Source organism: Trachemys scripta, chromosome 10, assembly GCF_013100865.1.
Source record: "Trachemys scripta elegans isolate TJP31775 chromosome 10, CAS_Tse_1.0, whole genome shotgun sequence".
Classification (NCBI taxonomy): Eukaryota; Metazoa; Chordata; order Testudines; family Emydidae; genus Trachemys; species Trachemys scripta.
Window position 1 is genome coordinate 77551004 of NC_048307.1, and position 15001 is coordinate 77566004.

Sequence of the window (15001 nt, forward strand, 5' to 3'; positions counted from 1 at the left end):
CTCCACACCATGAAAATCATAGGGGAACTCAGATTTTTAATAACACTAATCGTGTAAGTTTGGAACATACTTTTTTTTTTTTTAGGAGATGTAAAAGTGTTTTGTAGAAGAAAGGACACAGCACAGGAGAACATTTCAGCAACTAAAAAAATCAATATAGCATTTTTTATTAAGTAAATTTAATAAATGCAGTTCAAGGTAGGGTTGCAGATAGATCAAATCTAGTGTGAACCTACTTGGCTGGTATTGATTCACGAGAGTTGTACCTGCTAAAATGACAAATCATCTTTGAGCTCTTAACTAATAGTATTTAAATATATAGATATATATATAAAATCAGGGGTTTGTTGGAGAAAAATGCTTTAGCATTTCCTTTTATTGTAAAGGACACTAATGCATCAAAAACTTTTCTGAATTATTATGCGCACAAGAAATATATAGTAAATAAGGAACATAATAACTCCTAGCAGTTGATCGTGGGAAGAAGTTAAATTAGAATGTGAAAGAAAGACTTATAAATGTAAACAGTTACTTCTTAGTAGAAACTTTCTTCACTTTGCTGTGCAAGAGAACACTGCTTTGCTATATTTAAAATGGCTTTTTTAAAAGAGATTTATGTATTTGGTAAATGTTTGTAGTCAACAGTTCACACAAGAAGCTGTTCACGGTTTAATGATGATAAGCCGTTTGGCGGCACAAGCTGGACTTTGTTGCCATCCTTGAGACGAATCTTTTAAGAAAAAAATAAGTTAATCTCAATTTTTCCCTGAATGTGTTGTTTTTCTTCATTATACAATAAATATTCTAGTGAACTTTTTATCAAATGGTTAAGAAAATGCTAGAAGTTGTTGTAAAATATTTGTATCCTGCATTCACTAAAGTAAAAATACTGGCTTTTACTGTGTACTCCAGACTCTGTCGTATTTGCAGAGCATAGTGCTTTTATCATGCAATTTCTCCATCTCCTTTGTGCCTGAAAGAATACTTTCAGCTTGATTCTAAAGAGCACCTGGTAATAGAATCATGGACCCATTTTCATCCGGATGGATTTTCTTAAGCTGATAGAATTATATCCATCCATATATTTTTCTCATTGCAGCCAGAATTAAGAGTAGTTCTGACATAAATCCATATAATAAAAGAAATATGGTAAAATATGAATAACACTTTATGAATCGACAAATATAAAAATTGGTGCAAATGAAATTTTCATAATTTAAATCACTCCTTTGTAATGTTGAAATGGGCGTATTTCCTTTCCCTAATGTTTGCGCTTCCATTGCGCTTGCATATGGGATTGGCATTTATAAGGATGCTCAGAAATGCTGGGTTGCTGATATATTTAAATAAAAAAGTATTAATGCATTTGAGGAGGGACGGGGTAAAAAAAAAACCCTCCCAGGAAGAATTAAATGTGCTTTGGAAATAATAATATCTGGTGACGTGTACTAGCCTCTAGTTCCCCTTGAGAAATGTTATTAGGTATATTTGTGGCTACTGCTGGCTCACTCTTTTCTTGTAGGTGGCAGTGGCCTTGCTTTCATCAGTTATCCCTGCCTCACTTCTCCAGTCATCCTGCAGATTATTTTAGGTGCCACTCCTCTTTAGCACCACAAAATGTGGGCTCTCCTGATGGCTGTGCTTCTCTTCTGCTGGAACTCATCCCTCGAGCAGTACCCTCCAATGCTCCAGACGTCTCTTCTCTTCTGGAAGCTTCTGCCCATGTACCCTGACAGCTGTACCCTGCATTTCATTTCCTCCTGCTTCCCCTGGGTTTCTGCTGCTGCCTCAAATTCCTAGAGAGCTTGATGCAGCCATAGCAATGGAGGAGTGAAAGCTCACAACCGTTGGTAACCATGGACAACTTCTGGTGCTGGGCTAGAAGAATGGTCAATTGGCAAGCAGTCAACTCCCTGCTACTGATAATTCTGCTAACAAAGCAGGAGAAACCTCTTTCTCCCAAGAGCCCTATCACACAATTTCAGGTTTGGTGCTTGGTTCTGAATCTCTCACAGGGAGCCCCTACCTGCACCCAAACCCCCCTCCCCTCCAAAAAAAAAAAAAAACTTATCTGTCCCACTGGGCTAAATTCTGCACGTCACCACTGAAACCTGCTTCGGTTTCTCCTTTTCCTAATTTAGCTTGCCCAAGCAACAGCTTTTCTGGCTCTCACATTCCATTACAAGCTGGAGTCTGGGTGCTAGTTACAATTCCTGACTCTGGTGGAGGGCTCTTATTAGCAAGTTTTGAAGCTGGTTGAATCTCATGGCTAAAAATATTCAAAGTGCGGCTTCAGCTGCTGAAAATGAATTCGTTGTTATTTCCTAGTTAGCTCCCACAAGGACTTTGCTCTAGGCTTTCTGATGGTTTTTTAAAGCTGGTTTTGTCTCTGCTGTGTGCTAGGAGTCCTATCCAGTCAGATGCTATGGTGCAGTAGGCCTGGTCAAGCAACTGTGGTCGTAGAACTGACCATGTCACCATATGAAAAGGCAGCTGTTGAGTACAAAAGTGGCACCTAGTAATAGAATTAATTAGCAATCAAGGCCACAGCTACCAGCGGTCGACTGTATTAACGACTCCAGTATCCAAGAGTTAGGGCAGATTGTAACACATGTTGAACTGAGCACAATTGTATTAAGCTCTGGATTAGCAATGCTTGCTACAGTTTGGAAACCTAAAATGGGCTTGGGAGGCTCATAAAATCGAGGCAACATTTTCATGTTTGGCTATAGTCTTGTACGAGATTTCCCTGCTCATCTTTCTGCAGCGGCCTAATGCATCTGGGGGTCTGTTGACTCCTGGATAGCAAGAGACTACATCATGAGGTCTGAGCAATGTGCCGTCTTTGGCTGTGATTTGTGGGATGGGTTTCAGTAGTCTAGACAGTTCACCTGTCCATGCACCTGGGGAGAAAATCCACTGTGTTGATTATTTTTTACAGCACACATGGCATTAACATGGAGGTGATGACATGCTTATCTTATCACTTCCAGCTTTTTACTGTAACATTGTTCCTTGGGCCCAGGTTAGTATTGCAAAGACACCAGTTTGAGTACCTCTGTAGATAAGAGATCTTCCATCTCTTTATAGAATGTTTCCAGTAAGCTTGATTTGCATTTTTCACTTGTTTGCTGACCAGCACAACCTGGTGACTAATAAAAGGTGAATGCAGTAGTGAGTGATGGCTAACATACAGGGCCTTAAGACTATAGCAGTGCCCAGCACATCCCAAGTGAAATAATGTCACCCATCTACTTGTGTTTTCTTTAATGGCAGTGATAGCACCGGAGTAAAGCCTTATCTGGGGATTACTGACACGCTGTAGTTAATGGCCCTGTGACAATCACCTCGTCCCTGCCAGCAATACATTCCCAGGCAATTCACTGCAGTCTGAAACCTGCAGTGTGACTGTTACTGCTTTCCTGAAATATATTTGATCAAATTTGGTCAACTGACAACCACCGCTAGCACTGGCTCATCTGCTGTACGGGCTACTTTTGCTCTCTTTTTTAACTGTGTGTTGTAATGGCCAGATTCAGAAATAGTGAATGAAAGGTTGCAGGGTTGTAGCCTCTGCAGCCCTACGAGCAGGGGTGGCCACCCTGAGCCTGAGAAGGAGCCAGACTTTACCAACATACATTGCCAAAGAGCCACAGTAATATGTCAGCAGCCCCCCATCAGCTCCCTCCCCGCTGCCAATCAGTGCCTCCCCACACCACCTGATCAGCTGTTTCAGGGTGGGGAGGAGGCTCTGGGGAGGGGCAAGGGCGCAGGAAGGGGTGGAGTGGGGGCAGAGCCAGGGATTGAGCAGTGAGCACCCCCCCTCCCGACACATTGGAAAGTTGGCGCCTGTAACTCCAGCCCCAAAGTCGGTGCCTATACAGGGAGCCGCATGTGGCTCCGGGGCCACAGGTTGGCCACCCCTGCCTAAGAGCAATACAATCAGTATGTTGGAAAATGTAGAAACACCAGTAAATTATGAGGATTGGAGCTTAATACTGTACATTAGTTTTCAGCTGATGTAAAACGTAAGCTCAGCCAAATGTTGCTCAGTACCCAGATGTGCCGTTCTCTTCATGAAGCAAACCACCATGTCTGTGACTTCAGGCACAAAGAGATGCAGTGCTTAAGCCTATGAGATTGGTAGCTTTCAAAATGCATGAACAGCGTGACATTCAACATAAAAACATGTCATCACAGGAGCAGCAATGACTACAGTTGTGATTGCTTAACAGTTTCCATTTTACGCTATCGTCAGCTGCCACTAACTTTTCAAAGCGTGCGGCTTTGATGCTGAAATGGGCCTCTCATTGCCTCTGCCTAACGATTACCTTTGCTAGGAAGTGTGAGCAAAACCCTTTCCTACCTAGTTTGGAGGACCCGAAAGTGAAGGCACCTGAAGCGAAAACTGCGGGGCATCAACAGCTGAAGCTGGCAGCACAGAACCAGCCTCGCGGAGGCAAAGTGCCTTTGTATGGTCTCAAGGTATTTTGTTTAGCGAGTGCGCTGAGCCTCTGCAAATTGCACTCTCAACACATGCAGTAGCTTTCACATGTGGTATGTCATGTCTACAGCTTTGGATGGGGTTAACTGAGCCACCTAGAGGGGAAGTAGCCAAGTCCTAGTGGCTCCCTTACACGCATGCTGATGACAGAACAAGGAGTAATGGTCTCAAGTTGCAGTGGGGGAGGTTTAGGTTGGATATTAGGAAACACTATTTCACTAGGAGGGTGGTGAAGCACTGGAATGGGTTCCCTAGGGACATGGTGGAATCTCCTTCCTTTGAGGTTTTTAAGGCCTGGCTTGACAAAGCCCTTGGTGGGATGATTTAGTTGGGGATTGGTCCTGCTTTGAGCAGGGGGTTGGACTAGATGACCTCCTGAGGTCCCTTCCAACCCTGATATTCTATGCTCTAACAGACAAGGTTATCACTTGGGGGGAGAGGGGGTCGTGAGCTGTCAACCTCCATCCCAAACCCCACTTTGCCTCCAGTGTTTATAATGGTGTTAACTATATAAAAGTGTTTTTAATTCATAAGGGGGGGGGGGGAAACATGCTCAGAGACTTGCTATGTGAAAGGGGTCACCAGTACAAAAATTTGAGAACCACTGCTCTAAGAAGTGCAGGTGGGACTCTTGCTCTGCAGTGGTGGAGGAAGCACAGGTAATTCTCTTCCCCAGGTGTGTAGTGCCTCGAGGGGCTCCCTCCAAAGGGATTCTTAACATGGATTTTGGTGAACATGTAATTGTCCCAGCTAAGGAGGGCTGTAGTAGGCAGCTAGAACTGACAGGCAAAGCAAGTTTGTTTAGTTGTTTCTAAATACATTTTTGTAGGGTTGGTGGATAGCAGTTTTCTTTATCTTGTAGCTCTGAGGTTTTGGAGATAAAGACTTTATTTTTATTATAACATAGATTGGTCATGGGGGCAGGGAGGAAGGCATGGCACGCTGACTCCTATGAACTGGGATGATGATCCCAAAAGAGCAGTTCTGTGAAAATGGCACCACCTTAATCAGCAGCTCGGCGCCCCGTGCACCTTGAACTCAGCCGTGCTGACTTCAGTGTTTAAGTCAGTGGTTCTCAACCTATTTACCATTGTGGGCCGCATCCAATACTACCTGTTTGGCCCTGAGGCTGTCACATGGGCCGCAGCTGGGTGCTGATTGGGCTGCAAGTGGCCGGCGGGCCACAGGTTGAGAACCACTGGTTTAAATTTACTACTTTTTATTCCGGTTACGCCTGCTGAGCCAACATGGCTGAGAGCGTCTGTTCCTCTTCGTGTGCCAACAGAATTGTTCGCCGGTTTCCAAATGTTTTCACCCGGGTAACTCCCTGAAAGCAAGGGCCCTGCTGGCACAGGGTATCAATGAGGGGACAATTAGCCTGCAAATGCTTTATTTTAAGTGTTGCTATCTGACAAAGGAGGAATCCAGCTTGATTCTCCAGTCCCAGGCTGAATTTAATCATGGGTGGCAATTTGATGGATTATCTTGAAAACTTAACGTGTTTAATAAGGAAACGCAGTAAACAAGGGTGATTTTTTTTTTTTTTACAGTCACATTTCAGAGCTGAACTTTCAACATTCTAGTCTGCCTCCTAGAGTGAAAGATTTAAATTTTATATTATGTTTTCCACTTCAGTAGTGAACAGGAATGTACATATTAAAAACACTTAATATTTTTAGCCAGCATTCTGCAATGGGGAACTGGATATGCTTGGATATTTTGGTCCCACAACTAATAGCCATACTACTCTCCCTTCTTTGTGATTACGTTTCCCTGTAAAGTAAATGTTTATAATTGAAACAAATCCTTAATCGGACCAGTGTCTGGCCCCCGTTCTGTCCTAAAACTCGCTTTTCTTTTTAAGGAAAACTGCAACATTAAACAACAGTGTGTAGTTCAAAATATGCTGCTAAAGAAACAGACAGCAGTCCAGGATCGTTCCCATTGTGTTTTTATTGAATTTTTCTTCATTTAAAAATGTAATATTAACCTACAGAAGGGCCCAGTTTTCCTTCACAGAAGAAAAATGGTAATTTCTTTTATGTTCCCTTAAGCCTGACAAGAGCTTCCTACTTGCTGCAGGAAGAATATTTATCAGGACCGAGACTTAACACTGTAACTCAGGAAGGGTCTGTTTACTTTATTCATTGTACCTCCCAGCTCCCTTTGCAGCAAGAAGCTAGTTTTTCAGATACATTTTTCATTTGAGTCATTATAAACACAAATGCTGTCCATGCATTTGTCTCAGGCCAGCAAGACTTTATTACTGACATAATCGATCTTAAAGACAGAACTTCTCTCTCTTAACTTCAACACCCATCTCAGAACCTTAATTTGGGACAGATGGTTAGTACTAACCACTGTGCTGATAAATTTAAGATCTGAATTTCCTTCACGTTGCCTCATTGACTTGTGTATTTGTGACAACAGTGCCCTCTAGTGGCAAAACAATAGCAGGCAATTCCTTAATTCGACAAATCATTGCAAAAGTTATTTTTCAGTCTTCTATCGTTTCCTCCTTTACCTGCTTAATTTTGTGTTATTAAATACATCTAAAACTATTGACTCTTGTATCTGAGTGTCTGAAAGAGAGAGAGAAAAACTTTCCCTGTAGTTTGCTTTAAACCTTTATATATTTTCAAATGAGCGTCTTATTAATCTGTGATTTGTACCCTGTTACAACAGTACTAATTCTATAACCATCCTCCAGCGGGGTGGAACTCAGCTACCTTCTGCCTTCAGCACCCTGGTGCTTTTCACACCATAATTTCAGGTAGTATCATTCAAGACAATCAGGCTGGTAAACAAATGTATTATAATTGCACTTCCTGGGATGTCAGTGCCTAGGCCTGGGGAAAAGTCTAACCTCCTTAAAACTTGCTCTATGCTGAAAGTTAGCTTATATGTAGGCAATATGTTATGGGGATTTTGCTTATGTTATGCACAATGTTTCCTTAAGTATGTTCAATTCTACATCTTCAAAATGTCAATTTATGTGGCAGGGGTTAGCCATGAGAAACCGTTCTGAATTTATTTTTAAAATGGCTACAGCAATTAAGAGGTTTTTACCGCAGGTTGGACTGTGTGGCTGAACAGAACTTTTGCTATCACTATTGAGCAAAGGCTGTTACTGAGGAATAACCGACCTAAGGACCAGTTCTTGCAGAGAGCTCTGGCCTGACGAGGTACCTGCATGGAGTCCTAATGAAGTCACAGGGCCTCCCTGCACAGGCAGATCCTTGCCTCCATGGTGCTCACAGCAGGCTAAGACCCTCGCTCATTCTAGCTTAATACTGTCATTGATAAGAATAAAGGGATATGGAGGTATCAAGTTTTAATAGTGCCATGTACCAGAGCTAGTCTATCAAGCTATAAAGGCATACGTAGGGTTAAATATGCAGGGCCCACTCGGTTCTGCCAGAGAATGAAAAATGTTGTTTTGTAGGGGGAAAAATGCTCCGTCCATATAAAATGTGTCTTCTCAAGCGCTATTAGACTGCATCATTCCAATCAATAACCCATACAATATTTAAGAGCACACACTCCGATGTGTCTGCCTAGTTGAGAGTAAGTTGGGGCAAGCTACTTTCCCTTGGAAGGGTTTATAAACGCAGAGCCAAATGTCTGTTGCACTTGGTAAGCTACAAAACATCTTTATTCATTTAGAGAAAACATGTCACCCTCTGTTCAGTCAAGATCATTAGCTCACTTAAAAAAATTAGCCCCCTGAATCCATTAGGGGCAGAGTTACTGGTTTATGGGTATCAGTGTTGGGCGGTGAGGCAGTACTGGGCTGTCTCTTCGCTTTGGGGGTTTCCACGACTGCTAGGGGCTGTGACCATTTCCCCCCCACTTCATGAGCTGAGCTATTCAAGGCAAAGGTTGTGTTTGAGGTATGGGCTGCTGCCCCAGTCTGTTGTGTTTTAAAATAGACAATATAAAATACTGGCAAGACGATTCCTATCAGGAGCATGATAAAAACTGCATTCCACCACTGGATTCCACAGTCTGCACCATTCGTGGGCTTCTTTTGCCCCACTGAACCGGATGGGGGGCAGTTTGGTGCTTCTATGCAATAATCTGCATTTAAATGGACTTTGGATTGCACTGCATCCTCGATGGTCTGGTCAATCCCCTTAAAGTAGTCAGTCAGGTATCTGCTTTCACTATAGCTGCTGCTGGTGGCTCCATCATCAGACTCTGGTAGTTCAATCAGTGTCATTCCAGCCTGGGAAGGGGCATTCTGAGGAGGTTTTAACTCTTGGCTGGTCTCCATTAACAGCCCGTGGGCCTTGACTGGAATCTTGATAGACTTCAGAGCATACAAGTCCTGCTCACAGATGAAGTTGTTGACACGTTTGATATCTGCAACCTATGGAATTCAGGAAGGAGAAAGACGTAAACCTAAGGCATCACCCTCCTTTACCAATATTGACTCAAGAACAAACCAGGAAAATACAAAATGTCAACAGTGAAAACAAACACTGACTGAAAGCTGCTGCTCGGGGGAGTCACTGTTCTAACACTGTTCCTGCAGCCCTCTGACTGCAGTCAGAGATTTCCTAGCAAGGTTAAGACCCCCAGTGAAAGTTACAATCCTTCACATATTGAAAGTTGTAACCTTCAAGACACGTTCAGTAGTGTCTCCAGGAACCATCACTTGTATTTGTCTTCAGCTTTGTCATTCCCATCCCTAGGTTTTCTGCTGTTCCTGTCTTAATTCAGCTGGGGAAATCCTTGGGACAGAGTCAGGCCCAGATGTTTAAAAATATTTAAGTATTGCTGTTCTCAGTGCTGTGCTGTCTGTCTGACTGAGGAGCCTACATCTCATCTTCAAAAATGATGTCTGCATGTTGACTGTCAAGAGGATTTTGGTTCTTAGGGCTAGATTCACAAAAAGACTTAGTAAGGCTTGATTGTGGGAGTTAGGCAACTGAGATTCACTAATCCCTTGTGTAGCTGCCCCCACAAACCCTGTAATTGCCTAAACAGAGTAAAAAGCAAAGATTGGTCGCAAGACTTGACTGGCATGACATAGTGGTGGATGGAGAGAATCAAATTAATACAGATAACAGCACACAGCTGGAAAAATTAATTGGATGATAATCTCTCCAGTAACATGATTTCTTGTTTACCCAGAACCTCCCACTGCTTTTTATTCCCCACTATGTCTTTGTCTTTCATTCACATCTCATGGCAGGGATTGTGTCTATACAGCTCCTAGCATAATAGGGACCTGAACCAAATGGGAGCTCCTAGTTACTCCCATAATATAAATTATAACGATCAAACCTAGCATTCACATACCCATCAATACTACCAAACTTATAAGAAGGATCCGAAATTGGCCCTGAACAGAATTCAGGCCTGGTTACAGCCTGGGAAACAAAACCTTGGGGTTGAGTTACTGGGTGTCATTGTAGGAGGCAGTATACACACTGTGGAACCTTGGACCCTCGGGACATTATGGGAGAGATGAAAAGGCAACAAAGTAAACCACAAGTGCAGCCTAACGTGATGCTCAAACTTGGGCCCTGGTTCTGGTCCTCAAGCAGCAAGAAAAGGTGACTCCCAAAAGGTGAATGCTCTGCCTGAGAAAAGAGCATTAGTGTCAAGTTTCAAGGGACACCATCAAACCTGAGTTGGGGGAGGCTTACAAAGGTGCCTCAAGATAACAAGTGGGGGGAGCAGAGAAAGGACAGGACAGAAGGGCAATGTAACAAGTTAACCAACTGCAATAAACCCAGCAGCAGAAACAGCACTCGGGACAGTATTTTCTTAGCATTTAGGCACATTACTGCACTAACACTTGGATATGCATTTGGCACTGAAAATCAGTCTAAGAACTCAGTAAATTTCTCTTAAAGAAAAAACCACCACACATTTTTCTTCCTGAATGAGCCAATACGCACCGTCAGCTGCATCTTCATTGCCTGATCAAGGCACAGACTAATTTTTAAACAACAATATGTAAATACAGTACAGGGAGCCCTCCAGCAGCTTCACAACAGCTGCAGCAGGAGTCCTTTGTCAATGCAGTGGATGCTCAATGGACACTTGAAGACTCTCTGCCAGTTGGCTGATAGCCAGCACTGGAGACACAAGCCAGCGATCAGCACAGGTGAGGTGGCAGCTGGCTACAGGAGGGGAGGAGATGAGAATGCAGGATGCACACTTCTCTATTCACTTTCTCCACACCATTTATGATTTTATAGACTACCGGATCCTCCTGTGTAGTCTCTTTTCTAAGGTAAACAGCCCTAATCTCTTTAGACTAGAGGTGGGCAAACTACGGCCAGCGGGACCATCCTGCCCGGCCCCTGAGCGCCCGGCTGGGGAGGCTAACCCCTAGACCTCCCTTGCTGTCTCCCCTCCCCCACTCTGTGCGGACCACTCTGGCCCACCGCTCCTGCCGGGCTGCCTGGCTTGTGCCCACCTCCCAGGCTTTCCAATAAGCCAGTCCTGCTGCTCTGAGCAGCACGGTAAGGGGACAGGGAGCGGGAGGGTTGGATAGGGGGTGGGGTCCCTGGGGGAGGGAGGGGGGGGGGGGTTAGTTTTTAAAAGAACTATCCACAGTCATAGGCACCAACTTTCTCCAGGGCCGGTGGGTGCTCGCGCCCCCACGCCAACAGCCCCGGCCCGACTCCACCCTTTCCCCGCCCCTACCTCGCCTCCATTCCAACCCCTTTCCCAAATCCCCACCCCACATCTTCGCCAAGCACGCCTCGTTCCCCCTCTTCCCCCTTCCCTCCCAGCCCCACGAAACAGCTGTTTCGCGGCGCAAGTGCTGGGAGCTAGTGGGGAAAAAGCGGGCATGCGGTGCACTGAAGGGAGGCAGAGGTGAGCTGGGCGGGGAGCTGCCGGTGGGTGCTGAGCACCCACCCACCAATTTTTCCCAGTGGGTGCTCCAGCCCCGAAGTGCCCACGGAGTCGGCGCCTATGTCCACAGTGACTCACAGATCTCTTTCTTGGTGGTAACAGCTAATTTGGACCTTTCCGTGTATATGGATAGTTGCAATATTTTTTTCCAGTGTGCATTACTTTGCACTTATCAACATTGAATTGAATCTGCCAGTTTGTTGCCCACTCAGTTTTATGAGATCCCTCTGTAATCAGAATATAGTGTTCTGTTTGCTTAACAGAGTGTACACTCGTTACGATCAGCACTCGTTTCCCTTTCTCAGGACAGATGTTGTCCTCCTCAACAAGTTAATAATAATTGTGCATTACCTGAGAGCTGTAACACACTTAGTCATCCAAATTATACAGGAATCCAGGTCATGCTGGGCGTGGGAGTGAATACCCTTTCCTGGTGTTATTAATTACAAGACTCATTTGCACCCTGCATTGCCTTGGTTATACCTGGGTAGCAATAAATACAGGACACACACAGAAGCAGTCATCGTTCTGTGTCAGGCAACTGGAGCCTCTCTCTGCATGCACAGAAACTAAGGGTATGTCTATACTTACCTCCGGGTTCGGTGGTAAGCAATTGATCTTCTGGGATCGATTTATCGCGTCTTGTCTAGACGCGATCAATCGATCCCGGAAGTGCTCGCCGTTGACGCCGGTACTCCGGCTCCGCGAGAGGAGTACGTGGAGTCGACGGGGGAGCCTGCCTGCTGCGTGTGGACCTGCGGTAAGTACCTTGTAGTTTGAATTAAGGTACTTTGACTTCAGCTGCGTTATTCACATAGCTGAAGTTGCGTATGTTAGTTCGAACTGGGGGGTTAGTGTGGACCAGCCCTAAGCTACACATAACATATCCCTAAACACGAGTGCTTACAAAACAAACACACATGAAGACAAGACTAAGGGAAGAAATTAAAGCAGCTGCATCATCTAGCTGTGGCTCTTACTTTACACCCATACTGCAGGGCTAGCTTGTTAAGGTTATCGCCCTCTGTGAGCTCTCGTTCCAGTAGCACCACGTCCCCAGCTCTCGCTTGGGAAGAATTGCTTCTCTGCTGCTCCTTGCCCCGTGGACGTAATTCCATGAATTCAGATTCCTCCTCTGATGACTCATCTGGATCTGATCGGCCATTTCTAAACACATAAACGTGGCTGCTGGGATAATTATGGACAGTGACAGGAGCCTGGAAAGATCTGGTTCGTCCCCCATAGAGCCTCATGTTTTATACTCGAGCCTGTAAGAGAAAACAGACATTTTAGCTGTATTGGTCATAAAACAATAGGTTTAATCACCACCCTGCAGAACAGTGACAACAGACCAAAAGCACAGCACCCTGGCAAGATGCACACAATTAAGCCAGTACACGTCTGATACACTGATCTAATCACCAGAATGCTCTGCAACACGCATCACTTTTCAACAATTGCACTGACAGTGGCATTTGTATCCACGTCAGGAAGGGAGGCAGTCACTGTCGCAACCTCTGAAGCCTAGAATGTTTCATCATTGGCAGAAAAAACTTTGCATGATGCTACAGTGCTCATTTTAATAAGGGTTCATTCCAGAAATTCTAGTTTAGCACTACTGCAAATAAGTCTGAGATGAAAGAAAGATCATGCTGACCTTGTGGATCCATCCCAGGAGCCGGGTGTCTTTGGTTATGATAAAACTTTGGTATCCCAGAACCTATAGCTGATTTGCTACTGCCCTGAGGTTAGAATCCAGCCCAATGCACCTTTCTGCATGATCATTTTGTAAGTCCTTGGTTGTCTGCTCTTAGTCACAGAATTCTGAGTGATGGTCTTCTGCTCCCCCCTGTTTACATTCATGGGAATGTAACAATTTCTCTTTTAAATAGCTTGATCTGATAAATAAAATCAATATTCAACATCAGCCTGAAACAATCAAGATTATTTCATCTTACAAATTAAATAAGAAAAGAGCTTGCCCAATGCCTGCATGAAGTACTGGCCTTTGAGCCCCTGTGGTACCAACAGAGGCCCCAATCCTCCTCAGTTTGTTTATTTCCGGGGCATTAAAGCCCTGATTTCCTCTCCTGGCATTTAACACAGACAAAGCAGGCTGTGCCTCCCACATTGGTTTCAGCAGGGCTGTGTGGGAGCGACTGAGAGCAGAAGGAGAGCACAGGGTGTGACCGCAGTGGACTTTAGCCCAGTCTCTTGAGTTGATTGCTGCTAGCCACTTAAGAGGGAAGTGCCCGAGAGGGAAGTCACCTCCCAGGAACCAGCAGAAGCAGCTACCAAACTGAAGCTGTAGCTGGGGATGGTTCTGGAGAGGGCTCAAAGGGATTGGTTAATGGGGTGACTCCACCAGGGCCCTGCGATGGCCCACAAGAAGCAGAGCGGAGGCTGAGTGTGGGCCTGCTGCTGAGGCAGTGATTTTGAGGCGTGCCTTGTCAGCAAGCAGGCACCCAGCACCAGAGGCGGGAGACGCACCTTCCCTGGGTCTGGGGGAAGGGAAGGGAATGAACACTGAGGGCCGGGGGGGCAGAGCAATGGGGAACAGGGCGTGGTTCCTCCACCCCCACACATTCCCCTTTAGAAATAAGTCACTGCCCAAAGGGGCCCACCGCTTTCCCTCGGCCCCCCCCCACTTCCCCAGTCCCCTTCTTCAGCTCCCCAGGAGGGACCAGCCAAGGTCCCTTCCTCCCTCTCCTGAACCCCAGAGAAAAACCTTTCAGACCAACCAACTGCCCCCCCCGTACCCCCACTTGCTGCAGAGCGGAGCCCAGCCCCAGGGTAAAGAGCCCGACCCCCCACTTCCAGCCCAGGAACCCCCCCCCCCAGCCCAGCCCCAGGGAGGGGCGAGCTCCCATTGGGGAGCCTAAGCAGGAATATTTGAGGGGTTCCCCCCCACATATTAAAAAAGCAACCCCCCCACCCCGCGCTGCTGGGGCCTTAAGCCATTGATAAGTCTATTTAGTCCTGGCGCTGTCTCTGCCTCCAGCCCAGCCGGGGGGGGCGGGGAACCCCCTGGGGGGGGGGAGAACCCCCTCCAGCCCAGCCCCTCCCGGGGGGGGGAGGGCGGGATTCCCCTCGAGCCCAGCTCCAGGGAGGGGGGAACCCCCGGGGGGGGGGGAGAACCCCCTCCAGCCCAGCCCCTCCCGGGGGGGGGGGCGGGATTCCCCTCGAGCCCAGCTCCAGGGAGGGGGGGACCCCGCCAGCCCAGCCCCCGGGGGGGGATTCCCTCCCCCCCGCGCCGCCGCCTCCTCTCAGCCCAGTTCCCGGGAGGGGACCGGGCTCCCCCAGCACAGACCTCACTAACCCTCGGCTCCTCCGCTCTCCGGCCCTCAGCCGCCACATACACACTCACTGTCAGCCCCGCCACCCGCACCGATTGGCGGGGACCGCGCAAGGCTGGGCTCAAGGGCCCACAGCGACCAATCGGCAGCGAGGGTGGGCGGGGCCGCTGGGGAGGGAGGGTTAGGTTGAGCGGTCAGCGCTGGCCCGTGTCTGGGGCGGGCGGGGCAGAGTTAAAGGGCCAGCGTCCCTTCCCCCCCTCCCCCCCCCGAGGCCCAGGACGGGACAACGGGCTTTCCCAGGGTCCCTGTGTCCGGGGCTTGG

The 15001-nt window shown here is 46.7% G+C and overlaps 1 protein-coding gene across 3 annotated transcripts; it reads right to left on the minus strand.

Moving 5' to 3' along the window:
• Positions 1 to 8134: 8134 nt before the first annotated feature.
• Positions 8135 to 14781, minus strand: LYSMD4 (LysM domain containing 4). Of its 3 annotated transcripts, none has more exons than XM_034784718.1 (3): positions 14703 to 14781; positions 12364 to 12651; positions 8135 to 8876 (listed from the first exon to the last, which is right to left on the minus strand). In XM_034784718.1, the coding sequence occupies exons 2-3, from the start codon at positions 12634 to 12636 to the stop codon at positions 8223 to 8225; spliced, it is 927 nt and encodes a 308-aa protein (XP_034640609.1). In that variant the 5' UTR covers positions 12637 to 12651; positions 14703 to 14781; the 3' UTR covers positions 8135 to 8222. The 3 variants fall into 3 exon arrangements, with proteins under 3 accessions (XP_034640609.1, XP_034640608.1, XP_034640610.1); XM_034784717.1 differs by having other exon boundaries at positions 14694 to 14760; XM_034784719.1 differs by lacking the exon at positions 14703 to 14781 and adding an exon at positions 13041 to 13354.
• Between the last annotated feature and the right edge of the window lie 220 nt (positions 14782 to 15001).

Excerpts from the sequence above, each read along its gene's own strand:
- LYSMD4 (XM_034784718.1), bottom strand. The coding sequence starts at position 12,636 with ATGAGGCTCTATGGGGGACGAACCAGATCTTTCCAGGCTCCTGTCACT. Across the intron at positions 8,877-12,363 it reads CCCTGCAGTATGGGTGTAAA|GTTGCAGATATCAAACGTGT; the intron begins GTAAGAGCCACA and ends TGAATTCCATAG.